The sequence below is a fragment of the Emys orbicularis genome, chromosome 4, assembly GCF_028017835.1.
Source record: "Emys orbicularis isolate rEmyOrb1 chromosome 4, rEmyOrb1.hap1, whole genome shotgun sequence".
NCBI lineage: Eukaryota > Metazoa > Chordata > Testudines > Emydidae > Emys > Emys orbicularis.
Genome location: NC_088686.1, coordinates 48596209 through 48613290, shown reverse-complemented (window position 1 = coordinate 48613290; position 17082 = coordinate 48596209). Strand labels below are relative to the sequence as shown.

The window sequence follows — 17082 nt, the reverse complement described above, 5'->3', positions numbered from 1 at the left end:
TTTCATGTCATAGCAGTCTCGGATGATGACCCAGCATGTTGTTCGTTTTAAGAACGCTTTCACTGCAGATTTGACAAAACGCAAAGAAGGTACCAATATGAGATTTCTGAAGATAGCTACAGCACCTCGACCCAAGATTTAAGAATGTGAAGTGCCTTCCAAAATCCGATCGGGACAGGGTGTGGAGCATGCTTTCAGAGGTCTTAAAAGAGCAACACTCCGATGCGGAAACTACGAACCCGAACCATCAAAAAAGAAAATCAACCTTCTGCTGGTGGCATCTGACTCAGACGATGAAAATGAACATGCATTGGTCTACACTGCTTTGGATCGTTATTGAGCAGAACCCATCATAAGCATGGACACGTCCTCTGGAATGGTGGTTGAAGCATGAAGGGGCATACAAATATTTAGCATATCTGGCACGTAAATACCTTGCAATGCTGGCTACAACAGTGCCATGCGAACGCTGTTCTCACTTTCAGGTCACATTGTAAACTAGAAGCGGGCAGCATTATTTCCTGCAAATGTAAACAAACTTGTTTGAGTGACTGGCTGAACAAGAAGTAGGACTGAATGGACTTGTAGGCTCTAAAGTTTTACATTGTTTTATTTTTGAGTGCAGTTATTTTTTGTACATAATTCTACATTTGTAAGTTCAACTTTCATGATAAAGAGATTGCACTACAGTACTTGTATTAATTGAAAAATACTATATTTTATTTTTACAGTACAAATATTTATAATAAAAAATAAATATAAAGTGAGCACTGTACACTTTGTATTCTGTATTGTAATTGAAATCGATATATTTGAAAAATTGGAAAACATCCAAAAATATATAAGTAGTATTCTATTTTTGTTTAACAGCGCAATTAATCGTGATTAATTTTTTTAATCACTTGACAGCCCTAATTTAAAGATTAAATTCATTCTTCTCTTTTCCCTTCATCACTTGCCCCAGAAATTTGCCTTCACTCATGAGTGAAAGCAGGCATGTGAAGGGTTCTGCAGAGAACACCAGAGCAAAATTAACTTGAAGAACAGATGAGGCAGGTAGCCTAAAGACAATGTGCTTGTCAGAACACTTCAGGGGCTAACAGGATCTTTCTCCAAAGAGCCACCAACTTTGGCAGATTTATAAAGCCAAAGAATTTTAGCGACTGATGCGGATGGGGAAGCAAGGTGGGCTCCAAGGGCTAATTTAGGACAGGGGATGCTGACTGGGTCAGAAGACCACTTCCCTAGGCCAACCTTAACCCAAAGGGGGGGAAAGACTTGCAGAAAGGAGTCAGCACACTGAACAGTCTTCTCCAAAGGAGGAGCACCTTTCACCCACCAAAGCTGCTTCATTTGGGACAGAGCTCCAGTACTAGCATCCCCAGCAAAAAACTCCCCTCACTGGCTCCTCTGTTTCTGACCTATAACCACCTGCAATGAGATGTGGCAGTCAATGAAAATCAGCACTGAAGTGGCTAGGCAGAGTTGTGTAAGGCCATTTCAACAGAGCTTGACAAAATTATATTTGTCTTCACTATCTGCAGTCAGTTACACTTTTGTGCATGTCAAAACAAATGACGACTTAATTATTTGTATCTTGATTTGAGGAAATTCAGCCATTTAAGCATCATACTGGTACCAGAAAGACCATTAGTCTTTAATATTGAAGGAAAATACTGTTAAATGTCCTCAGATAAGTCACAAATAAATACAGATTAAAAGCAGAGAAAATTCAGAGCAGTAAACATTCTAAATGTCTGAAAAATTGAGGCTATTCAAGAAAACAGATTTTTTAAAAGTGCAAATATAATGTGTGATCAAAGATTGCTCAAATACCTTGTTTTGCAGATTCAGATATTTTTTCAAATTTCTGACAACATACTTGCTGAGTGGTTTCAGCTTGCAGCACATCTTTATTTTTTGCTCTTGCTTTATCCAATGCCTTATTAGCATTTTCATAATCCACTAGTGACCTAGATCTTCTATATAGGAGATCCTGCAAAAACGAAGTATAAGACTGTATAAAATCTAGTTACCTACTGTTGGATATCTTCAATTTTAGCCCTCAGATCAGAGCGTAGACTACCTTGTCTCAAGATTTTCATTTTATTCCTGCTTGTTAAGATTATTCTAACTTTAGTCATGTGAATATAGCAAAACAGATCCTTCCACCCCAGCAACAAAAAGGAACATAGAAATTCCCATATCGGATCAGACAAGTGGTCTCATCTAGTCCAATATTCTGTCTGACAGTGGCAAACACTAGAAGCTTCAGAGAATGTTCCAAGAAACTCCGGAGAAGGCAGGTATGGGGAATTCCATGTCCTCCCAGAAGATTAGAATCAAACTATTATTTAGAAATAGTACTAGCCTTCTGTATTAAAAGAATGTAAGCAGCATCCATCATCACCACCACCTTTTTCTGAATGTGGACAATTTTGTAAACTGCTTCTTCAGACTGTTAGAAGGAAAACAGTCTCCTCCAACACAAAGCAAACAGTTTTGGAACCAACTTTACCTATAATAAAGTTTTATTTAAATTTGTTGTTTTAATTTCAATGATTTTAGAGTATATGAAACAGTTGTCAAACTGTATGACTAATTTTCAATTAAGCGCAGTTAGAATAGTTTGTGAATTATAAGTAGTTTACAGAATTTTTCAAAGTCACTCCTTCATTGCTTCTAAATCCACAAATGATATTTAGCCTTGCAGATGGGAGCAAACAAAATTTTAACCACCATTTTCTTAAGACTGAAGATCCAATGTCATACTGGGGGAGGAGGGCAAAAATTAACAGGCTGGAGATTTTAATATTTTTCCTAATCCACTGAATTAGTGTAATTTACATTCACTTAGGTGATCCCGAAATAGTGCACTACTTGAAAGAGTATCTCATTGAACATAAAGCACAAATTCACCTTAGCAGCTTGCGATTCCCTTAAATAATATTTCAGAAGGTCAGAAAGCTTAAGGTCTTCATCAGCAGATACCCGTGCCTCTATTTTCTGGAAGGAAAAAAAAAAAGTGATATGCCCTTCTCAAAACATCTGGACTCCAATTTTTCATTTGTTTGATGCAAGTACAGGTGCAAATACTCGCAAAGCAATAGCGCATGACGCACACAGATATTACCACTTTAAAAAAAAATCAAGGTTTTTAGCATAATGTGCTAGTTATGCCTGTTTATAGGAATGTGCTAGGTATGCCTGTTTGTCTTATAGGACAAACAGGGACGTTGTTCCCACTTTCAATGGCATTTATTGTATACTGAAAAAGGTAGAGAAGTTCAAACAGCTTTAGAGGAAAATACACATTCTCATCATATGATCTCAACAGAACATAAAAATTCTGTCTTAACTTCATATCAGCTATTCAAGTGCAGATACTCTTCAAAGAGACCAATTCCACTGTATGAACTGTCTGGAAAGGTCAACCAGTTCTGTACAGTTGCTGGCACCTACCTTCATCTCCGACATCTATAGTGTTAAAATGTTATTCCCGTAACACATCCAGCTTTGACCAAATCAGTAACTATGTTCAAAAGGTGCACTCATGAAGTTGAATCTCAGTGATGAGAAGGCAATAAACTGATTCAACAGTCTTTGAATAAAATATGTACCTAATACAGTATTGCTGTACCCGTATGTAGTTAACAGAACTGGGTAAATCATTTATCTGAAGAAGCATTCCTGATTCGGAAAGTCTTCATTATTCCATGTCTGCATAAACCAATAGGTTTTAAAATATTCATGTTTACTAGCTATTTACATAACTAATTTGCTGACCTCTCAAATGATTGTTGCTCAAGGTCCCAACTCAATATTTTTTAAATTTCCTTTTCCATTAGTGTCCTTTCCACTCAATCTACTGCACTATACTCGTATTCCTGATAGCTTTCTCATGGGATAGTATAACTTGGAGGTAATCTTCCTGTATGCTCTTTCAAGTGCAAGTCTTTTAAAATCACTTGTGTTGCAGTAAGACAAAAACTTTGAGCACTTCTTAACATTTTGGAGGACTAGCTCCCCTTACCTGGCAAAACTAATGTCAGGCCACAAGGTAGATAAACTATATTCTTTGAAGAGCTCTGTGTAAGCTTGTCCCTTTCACCAACAAGTGGTCCAATAAATATTACCTCGCCCACCTTGACTCCCTTTTACCCTTTCACACAGTCTACAAAGTCATTTTGAATGTAGTTTTATTTAAAGACTAAACATTTACTTTAAAAAGCAGTTTGAAAATCCTAACACACTATCTTCCTCCTCACCACTGCCCAATGCTCAAATACTTATCATAAAAAACTCATAAGCTGATCAAAAGACCACTGACTCCAAGATACTAATTGTCAATATCATGGCACAAACTGGGATATATTATTACAAACAGAAGTTTACATCTAAAAATTGATTTAATGATACATACCCTTGTTTTGTCAAATAACTCTGATACCTTCAGAAAAAACCTGGGAAGGAAACAGATACGTATTATGACTTTAATGGTTTTCAGTTCAATTGCCAAACAATGATCTAAATAACCTGATCACAAAACCAAGATTTGGTACTGCAACTGGTGTATAGTATTACCAGAACTGAGGTGAATTGACAAATCTCTGTACGTTACCTTCATATATAGCTCCTTCCTGCAATAATGCCAAGTACAACTGATATGCTTAAGCCTTCATTTTCACAAGCAAGTTTCATAGAACATTTTTTAAATTGCCTATGTTTAAGTGTGCAGAGTCCAAGAGTACAATTTAGTTCAGGATATCAAAAGACCATTCAACATATTGGACACAATTACCAAAAGCTTGAGTGAGCACAAGTCTCCATATGGATGCATACCTCTTGTTTTCAACTCTAGGGAAAGAATGGGGATCCACAATGATGCCACTTTTCATGATCGCTCTGCTGTGACTATGACAAAGCGTGCATATACCCAGATCTTAGACATGCTCTTGTCACGCTTTACAATCTGCTTGCTATGCATATGGAAATGGTCAGGGAAGAGAAAGAAACCATTCTTTTGGATGTTATTCTTTCTTATGGACTCATTCCATTTTGATAAATGAATAGACATCAACCCTGGGTAGCAATCTGTCCCATAATTTAATCACTTTTAACAATAAAAATCTTACTTGCACATATCTGTGGAGTCCTGCGTTCCTAATGTATATAATGAAGAACCAATTCTATTACAGTCATCTGCAACACCTAGAAAGAAAAAAGGACTTAAGATTGAATATTTCACTCTACTCTTGTATGAATATTATTTCAAGAAGCACAAGTTATTTCTTCAAAACTGGATGCTTTTCTAAAAGGTATGCTCTAGTTCAATCAGGAGTTATGGGCTTGATGCAGGAATTACAAGATGAAATTCTGGGAAGCAGCAGCCCCAGCTCCCTAGCTCCATGCATTGCCTCCACTCTGCTCCAAGCCCCAGTTCTGCAGCTCCATTGGCTGGGAACTGCAGCCAATGGGAGCTGCAGGGGTGGTGCCTGGCTGCCAGCAGAGGCAGCATGTGGAGCTAGGGAAGCTGAGGGAGGGAAGCCCCCTCCAGGTAAGCAGCAGCCCCAACCCCAAGCCCACCCACACCCAAACTCCTGCTGCTGGGCAGCAGGGGGCCCCAAGACTGCCCCAGCAGCAGCCAATGCGACTGACCCAGGGGCTGCCCAAGCTGCTCAAGTGGCTCCTGGGCCAGCCACACGGGGCTGCTGCAGAAGTCACGGAATCCGTGACTTCCGTGACAAACACTATATACACCACGGTGTGGACACAGCCTGCTTTTCACTGCAGCATGTAGCTACACCTACCCTACATGCCCCCACCAGTGGTGTGCCTTTCAGCTTTCAGATATTTCACACAACTGGAAATTTCTTGACTCACTTTACCTTGAGAATATAAGAAAGTTAATATTAGTCTTGTTCTGATGGTACTTCATTACAATAGATTACAAAAAAAGATATAAAAAGTTTGTAGCATAGACCTTGTTTTAACAGATTGTTTTTTGGACCACCTTCCCTCTGACTCATTACTGTATATCAGCCTATAATAGCTTATATAGCAGAGTAATATTCGGAAATTATGTATTTTAATCAATCTAAATCAGTGGTTCTCAAACTTTTTTTTTTTTCACGGACCACTTGAAAATTGCTGAGGGTCTCGGCGGACCACTTAATGATCTTTCCAAATGTTGTTTGTACCATTAGCTAACTATTGTAAAGCGCTTTGGATAAAAGCACTATATAATAAATAATAATAATAATAATAAAGGGTTTTTTTGTTCTACAAATAAAAGCACACAACTCATATTTTAATATCAGTTGTCTTACCTTTCTAATGTGATGGATGTGCCCTCTCTCCTGCCACAGCAGCCCATGAGCTGGGGCTGGGAAGGAGGGCCATCTCTACCTGGCAGCTGCAGCCCTGGAGCTGGGGAAAGTCGCCTCTCTCTGACCGCCGCAGCCCTGCATGTCCCAAATTCTCCCCACCCCCTCTCCTCACCCCACTGCCCCCTCCCACCTGCCCCCTATTCCCCCCAAGGCCACCACCTCACCTTACATGTGCATCTTCTCCAGGGTCCAGGTACCTAATTCGTGGAGCCACGCCTGCGCTTGGTCCATGAATTAGGGGGGTGGCCCTTCATTCTCTCATATGCAGCTGCCCAGGTGTGCACCTTAGAGGGAACTATCTGTGGACCACCTGAATGGAGCTCGCGGACCACAGTTTGAGAACCTCTGGTCTAAATGATATTTTAGTGTAGCTTAACAGCTGGAAGTGAGACACGACAACTCCTTGCGACACTCCAGCTCTCTGGAGATCACTAGTAAGCGCTCCACGGACCACGCTTGAGAATCTCTGCAAGATTCCTGAGGTCCATACTCTACTCCCCTAGAAAGAACTTTGAAGGAACCATCAGTCCCCAGGTTCCATTTGATTGGGCTGGCCACTACAATACTTCAGAGTCTTGGGAGCCATGTGTTTCTCAACCATTAGGATCTATGAACCTTTGATCTCTTGAGTTTGGTCAGTCTCTTGCTACCAGACCCTCATATTTTTGTGCTACATTGGAAATAAAACCAGGAGAGTTACAGATCCTGTCCTGGTCCTAGACAGGTAATAACCACGGGCCTTCTTGATGTCATCTAGTATGGCATCTAACCTCTGCTAGATGTGAGTAAAGTTTAGTGAAAAATACAAGAAAGTTAAGGGTCTGGTTAAAATGGAAACCTGAAACCACTTTAGACAGGAATTTGTAGTCAGGACACAGGGCCATTCTTACGGAACATAAGTCATAAGGGCCTGGATCTCACTAGCAATCTGGGCTCATAATGCAGCTATGCAGAATGCAATCTTCAGAGAAATTGTACGAAGACTGTCTGACAGGAGTTTGAACCAGGGCCTCCATTAGCTTCATAAGTACCGGTTTCAGATCCCATTAACAAAGGTGGTTCACACAGAAGAAGGAATACATGGAGCAAGTCTTTGGCAAACTGCATTACTGCAGGGTCAGCAAAGGTCAACAGTCCATGCACTAGAGAGTGGAAAGTTGAAATGGCAGACAGATGAAGGGTGGTAGCTCATATTTTTGACATATATGTAGCAGAAGACCCAAAATCAGAAGTAATGGAAGGCCATTTTGGATCTACTCTTTTCTGACTTGCTCAGAAGGAAAATCCCTTCCATTTCATCAAGTAGGTTTTCCTGGTCAACGGCTTCCTGTTTTCCAATATAACCTCTTGACTTTGACAAAATACTCAATCTAGTGTTCCCAGAAATCCAGAAGTCTAGCTGTCAGCCTAAGAAGAGAATCAGAATCTGGGTGAAGAATCTTGCCCTAATTCTGAGACAAAAGTTCTGGTAAACTGGGATGCAAGATTTGCAGTTCGGTTCTCAGTTCTAGGACAATGGAGAACTGAAATTACATAACTCAGGCTGGAACTAACAGCACCACCTTGGGTTGCAAGTCTCGAACAGTGTGCTGAGGTAAGCACCTCAACACACTCCACAGATGTCAATTACTATTACCAAGGGAGGCATATGGAATTGTCCTCTGGCAAGAAAGCTTTCATAGCTGTGAAAGCTCGGAAATCCAATCCCCACCTTTGTGCTGGGATTAAAAAGGACTCTGTTTATGTGAATCCCCAAGAATACTGCGCTTTTCTAGGGCAGAAGACACTCCCTATGGAGACCGGACTCTTATAAGCCAATCACAGTTACAGCAAATATAGATGTCCTTTCCCCAGTTCTTCCCTGAGAAAGTGCTACTTTGAGCTACTGCAGAGGTGCGGCTGTCACCAATCTTTACATCTTTAACATGGGCAAAAACAGGGACTTCACCCACTTTTGCCAGGCCCGTAAGCAGTCACTTCTTGCAAAGGGTCTTTGACATTAAAGTGCCCTTTTAATGCAGATTCTGCCAGACCCCACAGCTTGCTCCTTAAGAGTCTCTTCCAACAGCAGTTTAAAGATGACCCTACTAATCTTTTCAGGTTTCATAGGAGAAAGCAAGATAGATCAAACATCTATTCAAATTGTGACCGTCTCCCAGTTACCAGACATTGCACATAACCCTCAGTGACCAGTGTCAAAGTGTTTTATGAAGCGCAAGGCTTGAAAGGCCTGCCTTCCTAGTCACCTCACCATGGTGCCATTGTGTCAGCAGACCCTAACAAAAGGGAAAGAAAAACAAAGATAAAACAGAACCATACTGAAAAAGGATGGTATGGCAGTGCAAAAGAGCTGAACCCCGATGACACTTGAAAAAAATATGCAAACACTGGGGGAAAAGAGCTACTCTTAAAAAAATCCTATTTAATTGTTCACAAACAAAAATACCTAGAGAGGATAAGGACAAACCAACCCAATGAGGGATGCATCAAGAACACTGAGCTGTGCCATCCCACTGCTCTTTTAGCAGTCTGAAGGACACAGGTGGGTCTATGCCTGCTTTTATGCCCTTGGAATTCACTGAGTGGAAGAGGGTGGGTGCACACATGGCCCCAACAGACACTGCTTACTAGAAGTTTCCAAGCTGATTAATACCAATGGCACCTTCCAAGACTGAAGCTGGGCAATTGCAGAAGGAGAAATTTATTTCCTTCTTGAACTTAAGGTCGCCAATAGTCCCCAAATTTTGGCATGCCAAAATTTCCCAAACCTCTCCACTCCCCTGACACATTATGACTGCCACTTTTGGTTGAAGAAGCATAGATGAGTTTGAGGTTGAGTAAAGAAATGTGATTTCTTGTGTGGCACAAATTGAACCCAGGTAACTGCAGGCAGATCTAAAGTTCTCCCCACAGGTTTATGACAGAATTTAATCATGAATGTAGCTGTACCACCCACCTCTGCACTTTAAAATTCATAAAATTTAACTAAAGGTTAAATACATGTTTCAGTTATCCCCAAAAGAGATGGTATGAAGAATCAAACTGTCTCCAGTGCAAAAGCAGATTATTCTAATTCCAACTGATCTAGTACAGCATTAGCCATGGGGAAAATGGCACTCTCGGCAAACTTGTGTTTTGGTGCCCCAGGCCTCCGCTGCCACCCCCGATTCACCATTCATTGCCCCAGCCCCCATGGCTTCCCCCGCCCTACTCCCCATCACCCCTGGCCCCCGCTGCCTCCCCCCACGATTGCCCCAAGTTCCCTTCCAGGACCTTGCACTCCAGGCCGGCTCTGTTCCTTGCCTCTTGACCATGGCGCCCACCCAAGCATTAGTTACACCCAGAGATGTTATTCCAAGATCTGATTAGTCTTTGGTCCACCAATGGCTATTAGCCAGGATGGGCAAGGATGGTATCCCTAGCCTCTGTTTGCCAGAAGCTGGGAATGGGCGACGGAATGGATCACCTAATGATTATGTTCATTCCCTCTGGGGCACCTGGCATTGGCCACTGTTGGGAGGATACTGCCCTAGATGGACCTTTGGTCTGACCCAGTAAGGCCACTCTTATGTTTACTTCTGCTTGCATAAAGACATTTGTACTCCCTGAGAATTTTACTCTTCCTTGCATGTGAGGCAAGTTATCAATGGAAGGTCATTGCCAATCACAAAGAATTAGAAAATTGTCTAGTGTGTGCTACAACTAATGGGGCTCCCCCCTCAGAGAGCAGAAACTCACTTTTGTGTGATCTTGTCATTTTATCAGATTTGCCAGAAGCATCTTTGACTCGGTTATGGTATTCTACAAGGAATGTTCTTTCATGTTCAAAAAAGTCATCTACATCCTAAAAGACAAACAGTATTTAGAACACCGATTCAGCTGTCTATAATAATGACACATAAAATTTAGTATACAATCATGACTGTGTACAATTAAATACTTTATAATACGTGTAAGTGAACTCTGTACTTATTTTGTAAAACACCCTATATGAAAGTCAGTTTCTATTTCACTTACCTGCCAAGTCCCGCAAGATTTGATGTTTGCCTGCAATGTTTTAGGCTTTATGATAATAGGTGTTGCACCTACCTAGAATCCTGGCTTTATGATAATAAGTATTATACCTACCTAGAATCCTGAACACATGGTTAGCAGATAGGTGAAAGAAAAACTGATTTTTAGAGGTGGTGTTTCATAATGCATTTGTAATTTACTAGGGCGGTTGTAATAAGTACCTTCCACCTCTAAGTCACCAGTTCTATTATGACTCAAACCAGCAGCGAAGGAGAAGATTCATTACCATCCATCTGGTTAGTGAAATAGTTAGATATCTGGTCTCAACTGCAGTATTGCATCCAGTTCTGGGGACCACACTTTGGGAAAGACGTGGACAAATCAGACAAAGTCCAGAGAGAGCAACAAAAATGATTAAAGGTCTAGAAAACATTACCTATGAGGAAAGATTAAAAAACTGAGTTTGTTTTGTCTGGAGAAGAGAAGACTGAGGGGGGACACAACAGTCTTCAAGTATGAAAAGGTTGTTATAAAGAGGAGGGTGATAAATTGTTCTCCTTAACCACTAAAGACAGGACAAGAAGTAATGGGCTTAAATTGCAGCTAGGGAGATTTAGAATAGAGGGTAGAAAAAAACTTCCTAACTGTAAGGGTAGTTAAGCGCTGAAACAAGTTGCCTAGGGAAGTTGTGGAATCTCCATGATTGGAGGTTTTTAAGAACAGGTTAGAAAAACACCCATCAAGGATGGTCCAGATCAGTGGTTCTCAACAAGGGGTACGTGTATTCTTGGGGGTATACAGAGGTGTTCCAGGGGATACATCAACTGATCTAGATATTTGCCTAGTTTTACAACAGGCTACATAAAAAGCACTAGCAAAGTCAGTACAAACTAAAATTTCATACGACTTGTTTATACTGTTTTATATACTTTATACACTGAAATGCAAGTATAATATTTATATTCCAATTGATTTATTTTATAATTATATGGTAAACATGAGAAAGTAAGCAATTTTTCAGTAATAGTGTGCTGTGACACTTCGGTATTATGTCTGATTTTGTAAGCAAGTAGTTTTTAAGTGAGGTGAAATTTGGAGTATGCAAGACAAATCAGACTCCTGAAAGGGTAGTCTGGAAAGGTTGAGAACCACTGGTCTAGATCAGTAGTTCCCAAACTGGGGTTCATGAACCCCTGGGGGGGTTCGCGAAATGTTACTGGGGGTTCTCAGGAAAAAAATTCCCTAATGGCGGACAGAGCTGTCCCTAGGGACCCTGGGCAGCACGGGTCACCAGCCCAGAGCTCCTGGACTTCCAAGAGCTAAGCAGATCAAAGCAAGCATCTATCACACTGAGGAGATTTAAACTTCAAGACTCCTTATAAGAAATGGAAAGGGAGGTGGATATTTTTTGCTGTTTTTAAAATTAAATAGACAGCTAGTATTGTTTTTAAAATTATTATGAAGAACAAGTTTACGCTTTGTTGTAACGTGCGTTGTTTGCCTGGACTGCTCAAGACCTGAATGTTTGTGTAGGAGCTGGCTTCTTAAATACCTTCCTGCTGTTTCACATCTGATACTCCTAGATGGACCACTGGTCTGACCCCATATGGTCATTCTTATGTTCTTAACAAAAGCAGGTATCAGAGTTATTCATTGGGGGAGGGAAATGGCCCCTACCCACTCCACCCCCCCCCCACACACACACACACGCCAAAAAAAAAGGCTGGAGAAGGGATAAAACAGTGAATGCCCTCCCTGTGAAGCAGCCAGATAGTTCTGGAAGGTGATTGGGGTAGGGGTGGGAGGAGATCCAAAGCCTCTTTCCAGCAGGTAGACAAGCAACTTTAAGGGCTTGTCTTCAATGCCGGGATAAGTTGACCCAAGTTACGCTACTCCAGCTACGTTATTCACGTAGCTTAGGTCAACTTACCCCGGGGTCTTCACTGCGCTACGTCGTCGGCAGAAGACGCTCTCCAGTTGATTTACGTTATTTTTCTCTGAAGCTGGAGTACCGGGGTCGACTGGAGACCGTGCTGCCATCGATTTAGTGGGTCTTCACTAGACCCACTAAATCGGCACCTGCTGCATCGACTGCAGCAGCGTCAATCTCCCCATAGTGAAGACAAGCCCTAAGATTACAATTCCTACTATCCAGAAGAGAATAATATGAATGATGAAACCTCCAGAAAGGGTCCCAGGACAGCACCCTTCTCAGTAGCTAGTGTTGCAAGGGGCTAGGCATCTCATCAAGTTGCTACACCTGGGCTTTGCTGGTGTGGCCCCAAGTCCCTCCACCGTCACCTCTTTTGTATCTACCTCTAGCAAGTGTATAATAAATTTGTGAAGCCCTGAAATGTACTTGGCATGCATTTGGTATTTGTCTCCTTTTGTAAACATATTTGATTTCAGTTCAAAGAGATACAGTTTCAAAAACTTACTAGACATTTTATTAACATTGCTAGAGATGAATCACCTTTACTCCTGAAACAATGACACCATCTGCTGATTTAACCATGTTTTTAAAGAAGTCTTCAAGTTTCTCTTTCTTGTTTTTCCCACGAACACTCAACTGAAAGACAAGTTCACATCTCAAGTTAGCATGTTCTCTGAAGACAATAAAAGCAGTGAATTCATTTTTGCACTTAGAGGAGCTAGAAATTATACTAGAAACTGCAAGTCTTGTATCAGGTTGATTTCTGTTTGCCTAGCAGTACATTGTATAAATAATGTGGACGATGCACCAAGTATTACTAATATGATATTTTGCATTCTACTAGTTATTGACCAGACTTCCTTTAATATCTAATGTGAGTTTTGGGAAAACATGCAACTCCATAGTATTTGGGAAGAATACTGAATGTATCTGTATCATTTCAACTACATTCATTCTCAAATGTCCTCATTTTTTATACACAATAAAAGGAAGCTACTGACAAGTTAGTTAATGCCACTAGGTTCTGCTCTTCCTTTGCTGCTTACAATAGCAAATTACTTCATCTTCAGGAACTTCTAATCCAATTCCTCTGTGCTTCCATTGAAATCATCCCTCCCACACCATCTCCCCACATCCTTTCTGTCCACCTAACTTTCCAGATCTGTGTGGCCAGAATTCCTGTACCAGCTTTGCTTCTTCTGCAGCAAGTACTGAGTTGACCTTCTATATATCAAAGAACCAAAAGTCATGTTTCAAGTTAACAAAAAAAAATCAATTTCCTGAGGTTTGGTTTTGGTTTTATTTTCAATTTTCAACACTGAAGGTAGTGCAAGATATATACACCTCTACCCCTATATAACGCTGTCTCGGGAGCCAAAAAAAATCTTACTGCGTTATAGGTGAAACCGTGTTATATCAAACTTGCTTTGATCTGCCGGAGTGCGCAGCCCCGCCCCGCCCGGAGCGCTGCTTTACTGCGTTATATCCGAATTCATGTTATATCGGGTCGCGTTATATCGGGGTAGAGGTGTAGTTACAATTAGTTACTTTAAAAAGTAATTGAGGCACCACTATTTAGACAATATACACCATCATCTCAGAAATAGGTTTTTAGGCAAGTTGCAATACATAACAGCGTCCACTTCACTAGCCCAATATTAGGATTCCAACTCCAACACAGTATGAAGACAGCTTGTATTGGTTACTTCTCCATATATTTAACTAGTTTAGTGATCACAAAACTATTCTGCTTCTCAGAAATTTTTGTCATCTTGGCATAATATTTAACAACCATGTTAAGCTACAGATTATTCCTCAGCATAACAGAACCTTTTACCCATCATAATTTTTAATCAAAGAGTTACTGTTGGAATCCTGTCTTGATCAGAACTAATCACAGTCAAGTTTTACAAAACCGTGATACTGGCAGTTTGTTTCATCATGCTCTCTCTTTCAAAACACCTGAAATCAATCAAGAGAATGGGTGAGAAAATATCTTCTTGAGCCATAGCAAATGGTGACTGATTAAAAAGTGTTGCTTGTCTCCCATAAATATTTTTTATGACCGGGCTACAGTTCAAAAACTATAAATTAGGTCCTGAATGCCAATTTCCCAGATGGCAGAAAAATTAACTTTGACAGGGCCAGCTAATTTTTCTAAATCCAAACAGGTTTGGTTAAGGAATCACTGTAAATTATTTTGGGAGATCAAGTGTTCTACCCATTTTCAATCATATCATGAAAGTACATCTTGATTACTTTTGCTACTGAATCAGTTTTCAATACTCACATCCTGATTGTATTCCAAGAAGACATGGAAATTTAAATCTTTTCTCAAGATAGGATGTGCTGCCACACGACACAAGAACACTTCATGCATTGCAACTGTCTTCTTGAATATTGCCAGATACTCACTGGAAACAAAAAACAAGTACAGTGACTACACAATAAAGAATTAAAATTCCACCTGAAACAATTAATTTTTGATTAAGCCGACTGCAGAAATTAGAAACATCCTCGTACACAGACGAAACTAAGGAGTGCTAAAATATTTTACCCTAACCTTTGATGTACTTGATGTTAGTATATTATGTGGTATTTAATGTGTGCACTAAGAAGGTAATGTTAATACATGGAGAAAAATTTAATCCTTTATCATATTACATAAGCAGACATATAGAGATAAATACAACAAATATTACAGGCCCTTTAAATGAGGATACAAATTCCATCTCTGTGTTAGTTCCACTGGAAGTATAACCCCATTTAGCCTTCCCATAAACTATCAAGAACTAACAAGATGCAAAACTGTACCACACAAGCAATCACGTAGCCTATTTCTGAATAGTCCTTCCTCTATCACCATCTTGCCTGTTTGCTCCCCTCAACTCATTTGTCTGTATTTTGTCCATTTAGCTTGCAAGCTCTTTGGATCAGGAATCTTATTCCATGTCTAAAGTGCCTAACACATGTTGGGTTCTATATACACGGATCTTTTGCTTAATTTCACTTTTAGAACTGTCGTAAAATTTAGTACAGTAGAACCTCAGAATTACGAACACCTCGGAATGGAGGCTGTAACTCTGAAATGTTTGTAATTCTGAACAAAACGTTATGGTTGTTCTTTCAAAAGTTTACAACTGAAGAGTGACTTAATACAGCTTTGAAATTTGACTATGCAGAAGAAAAATGCTGCTTTTAACCATCTTAATTTAAACAAAACAACCACAGAAACAGGTTTCCTTATCTTGTCAAATCTTTTTTTTTTATTCTCCCCCCCCCCCTTTTTTTTTTTTGTTTAAAGTAATTTATGTTTAACACAGTACTGTACTGTATTTGCTTTTTGTTTTGTCTCTGCTGCTGCCTGATTGCATACTTCTGGTTTCTAATGAGGTGTGTGGTTGACCAATCAGTTCGTAACTCTAAGGTTTTGCCATATATCATCAAAAGCCAAGTATCATGATAAGTCAGTTGCCCAGTTCAACTAAACTAGATTTTAAGGCAATAATTGGAGCTTAGTTTATGGTGCAAACAAAAGATTAATCAGGAGGAGGAGCATCTACTCTTATCAGTACTAGTTTACTACAGTTTATTTTATTTTGTAAATTCAATTAACTGACATGTTTAGTAAACTGCATTGATTGTACAGAGATAAGAGGAAAGGGGCTTCTTTTATTCCCCCTCAAGTTAACAATGAAATGGCTTAGATACTTGACACACTTGCTTCCACTACGTGCAAGGAGGGATCATAAGATTTACATACCAGCAAACCAGCAGGATCAGTGTTGGGAGGTGTTTGATCTCTGTGAGAGCAGTAGTCATTCAGTCAAGACAAAAAAGAAGGATGCAGAGGATGGAGGTGGCAGTAGAAGAAACCCCAAGGTTTCTGTGTTATCCAACCCCTAACCAGACCACAAAAGAATCATGATCAGGGCCGCTGGAAAATCACAGATTCTTCAATACTTATTGTGCTCTGCTAATTTCCAGTTTTCTGGCGTATGAAGTACAAGTGTATATTTCCTCTGCTGTCAAACCATCTCTTGCACACCAGTCTAATACAGTACTTTTAATACACTAGCTCACAGCAGCTGGACGCTGAGAAGTGCTAATTATTTTCTTGCCAGTTCAGTGCTTTGGAGAGAAGTAATCTAGTAGCAGTGTAAATATACACATGAAAACTGAAATCAGGGAGGGAGGAGAAAGAGCAAAGAGGTCCATGGATGAGATAAAAGAAAGGGGATGGAGTAAGGAAAAAGACTTTCCTATATGACTCAACACAGAGTACTAAACCTTACAACAAATCCTCCAATCGCTATCAACTGCATAACCAGGGAAGTCACTATTTCCAAGAAACTCTCCTACTGTAAAATTATGTATTCCCAATTAAAAAACATGTCAGGCAGTTACCAAATTTCCAGTTCTACAGAACAGAAGTTTGATAATTGCACATTAACAATTAACTACTGTGGTTGTACAAGCTCCTATTACTTCACACAGATGTGAGAGCTCTTCTGCCTCGCCTATGTCTGCCACTAATAGTAACTAAAGCTAGAAAGTAAAATTTGCATTTTTAGTTTTTACTAGGGCACATGCAAAGAAAGCAGCTCAGTCCATATTCATGGTGAAACAAAAGGTTTATACAAGTACATAGTAAAAACAGAAAAGCAGGTTATCAAAGTCTGATTGAAGCTGCCTTCATAAGTGATCTGTAAAGGAAAAGGTTAGTTAAGATCTAATACCTCGCCT

The 17082-nt window shown here is 40.0% G+C and overlaps 1 protein-coding gene across 1 annotated transcript in view; it reads right to left on the bottom strand.

Moving 5' to 3' along the window:
- Positions 1-17082, bottom strand: part of SNX6 (sorting nexin 6) — a 45688-nt gene that overhangs the window by 14116 nt on the left and 14490 nt on the right. Inside the window, exons 6-12 of the mRNA XM_065402617.1 lie at positions 14627-14750; positions 12877-12972; positions 10128-10233; positions 5136-5211; positions 4424-4463; positions 2920-3006; positions 1837-1996 (exon numbers count right to left, since the gene is read on the bottom strand). Of these exons, the coding sequence (XP_065258689.1) occupies positions 1837-1996; positions 2920-3006; positions 4424-4463; positions 5136-5211; positions 10128-10233; positions 12877-12972; positions 14627-14750 (689 nt within the window). The remainder of the gene's footprint in view (positions 1-1836; positions 1997-2919; positions 3007-4423; positions 4464-5135; positions 5212-10127; positions 10234-12876; positions 12973-14626; positions 14751-17082) is intronic.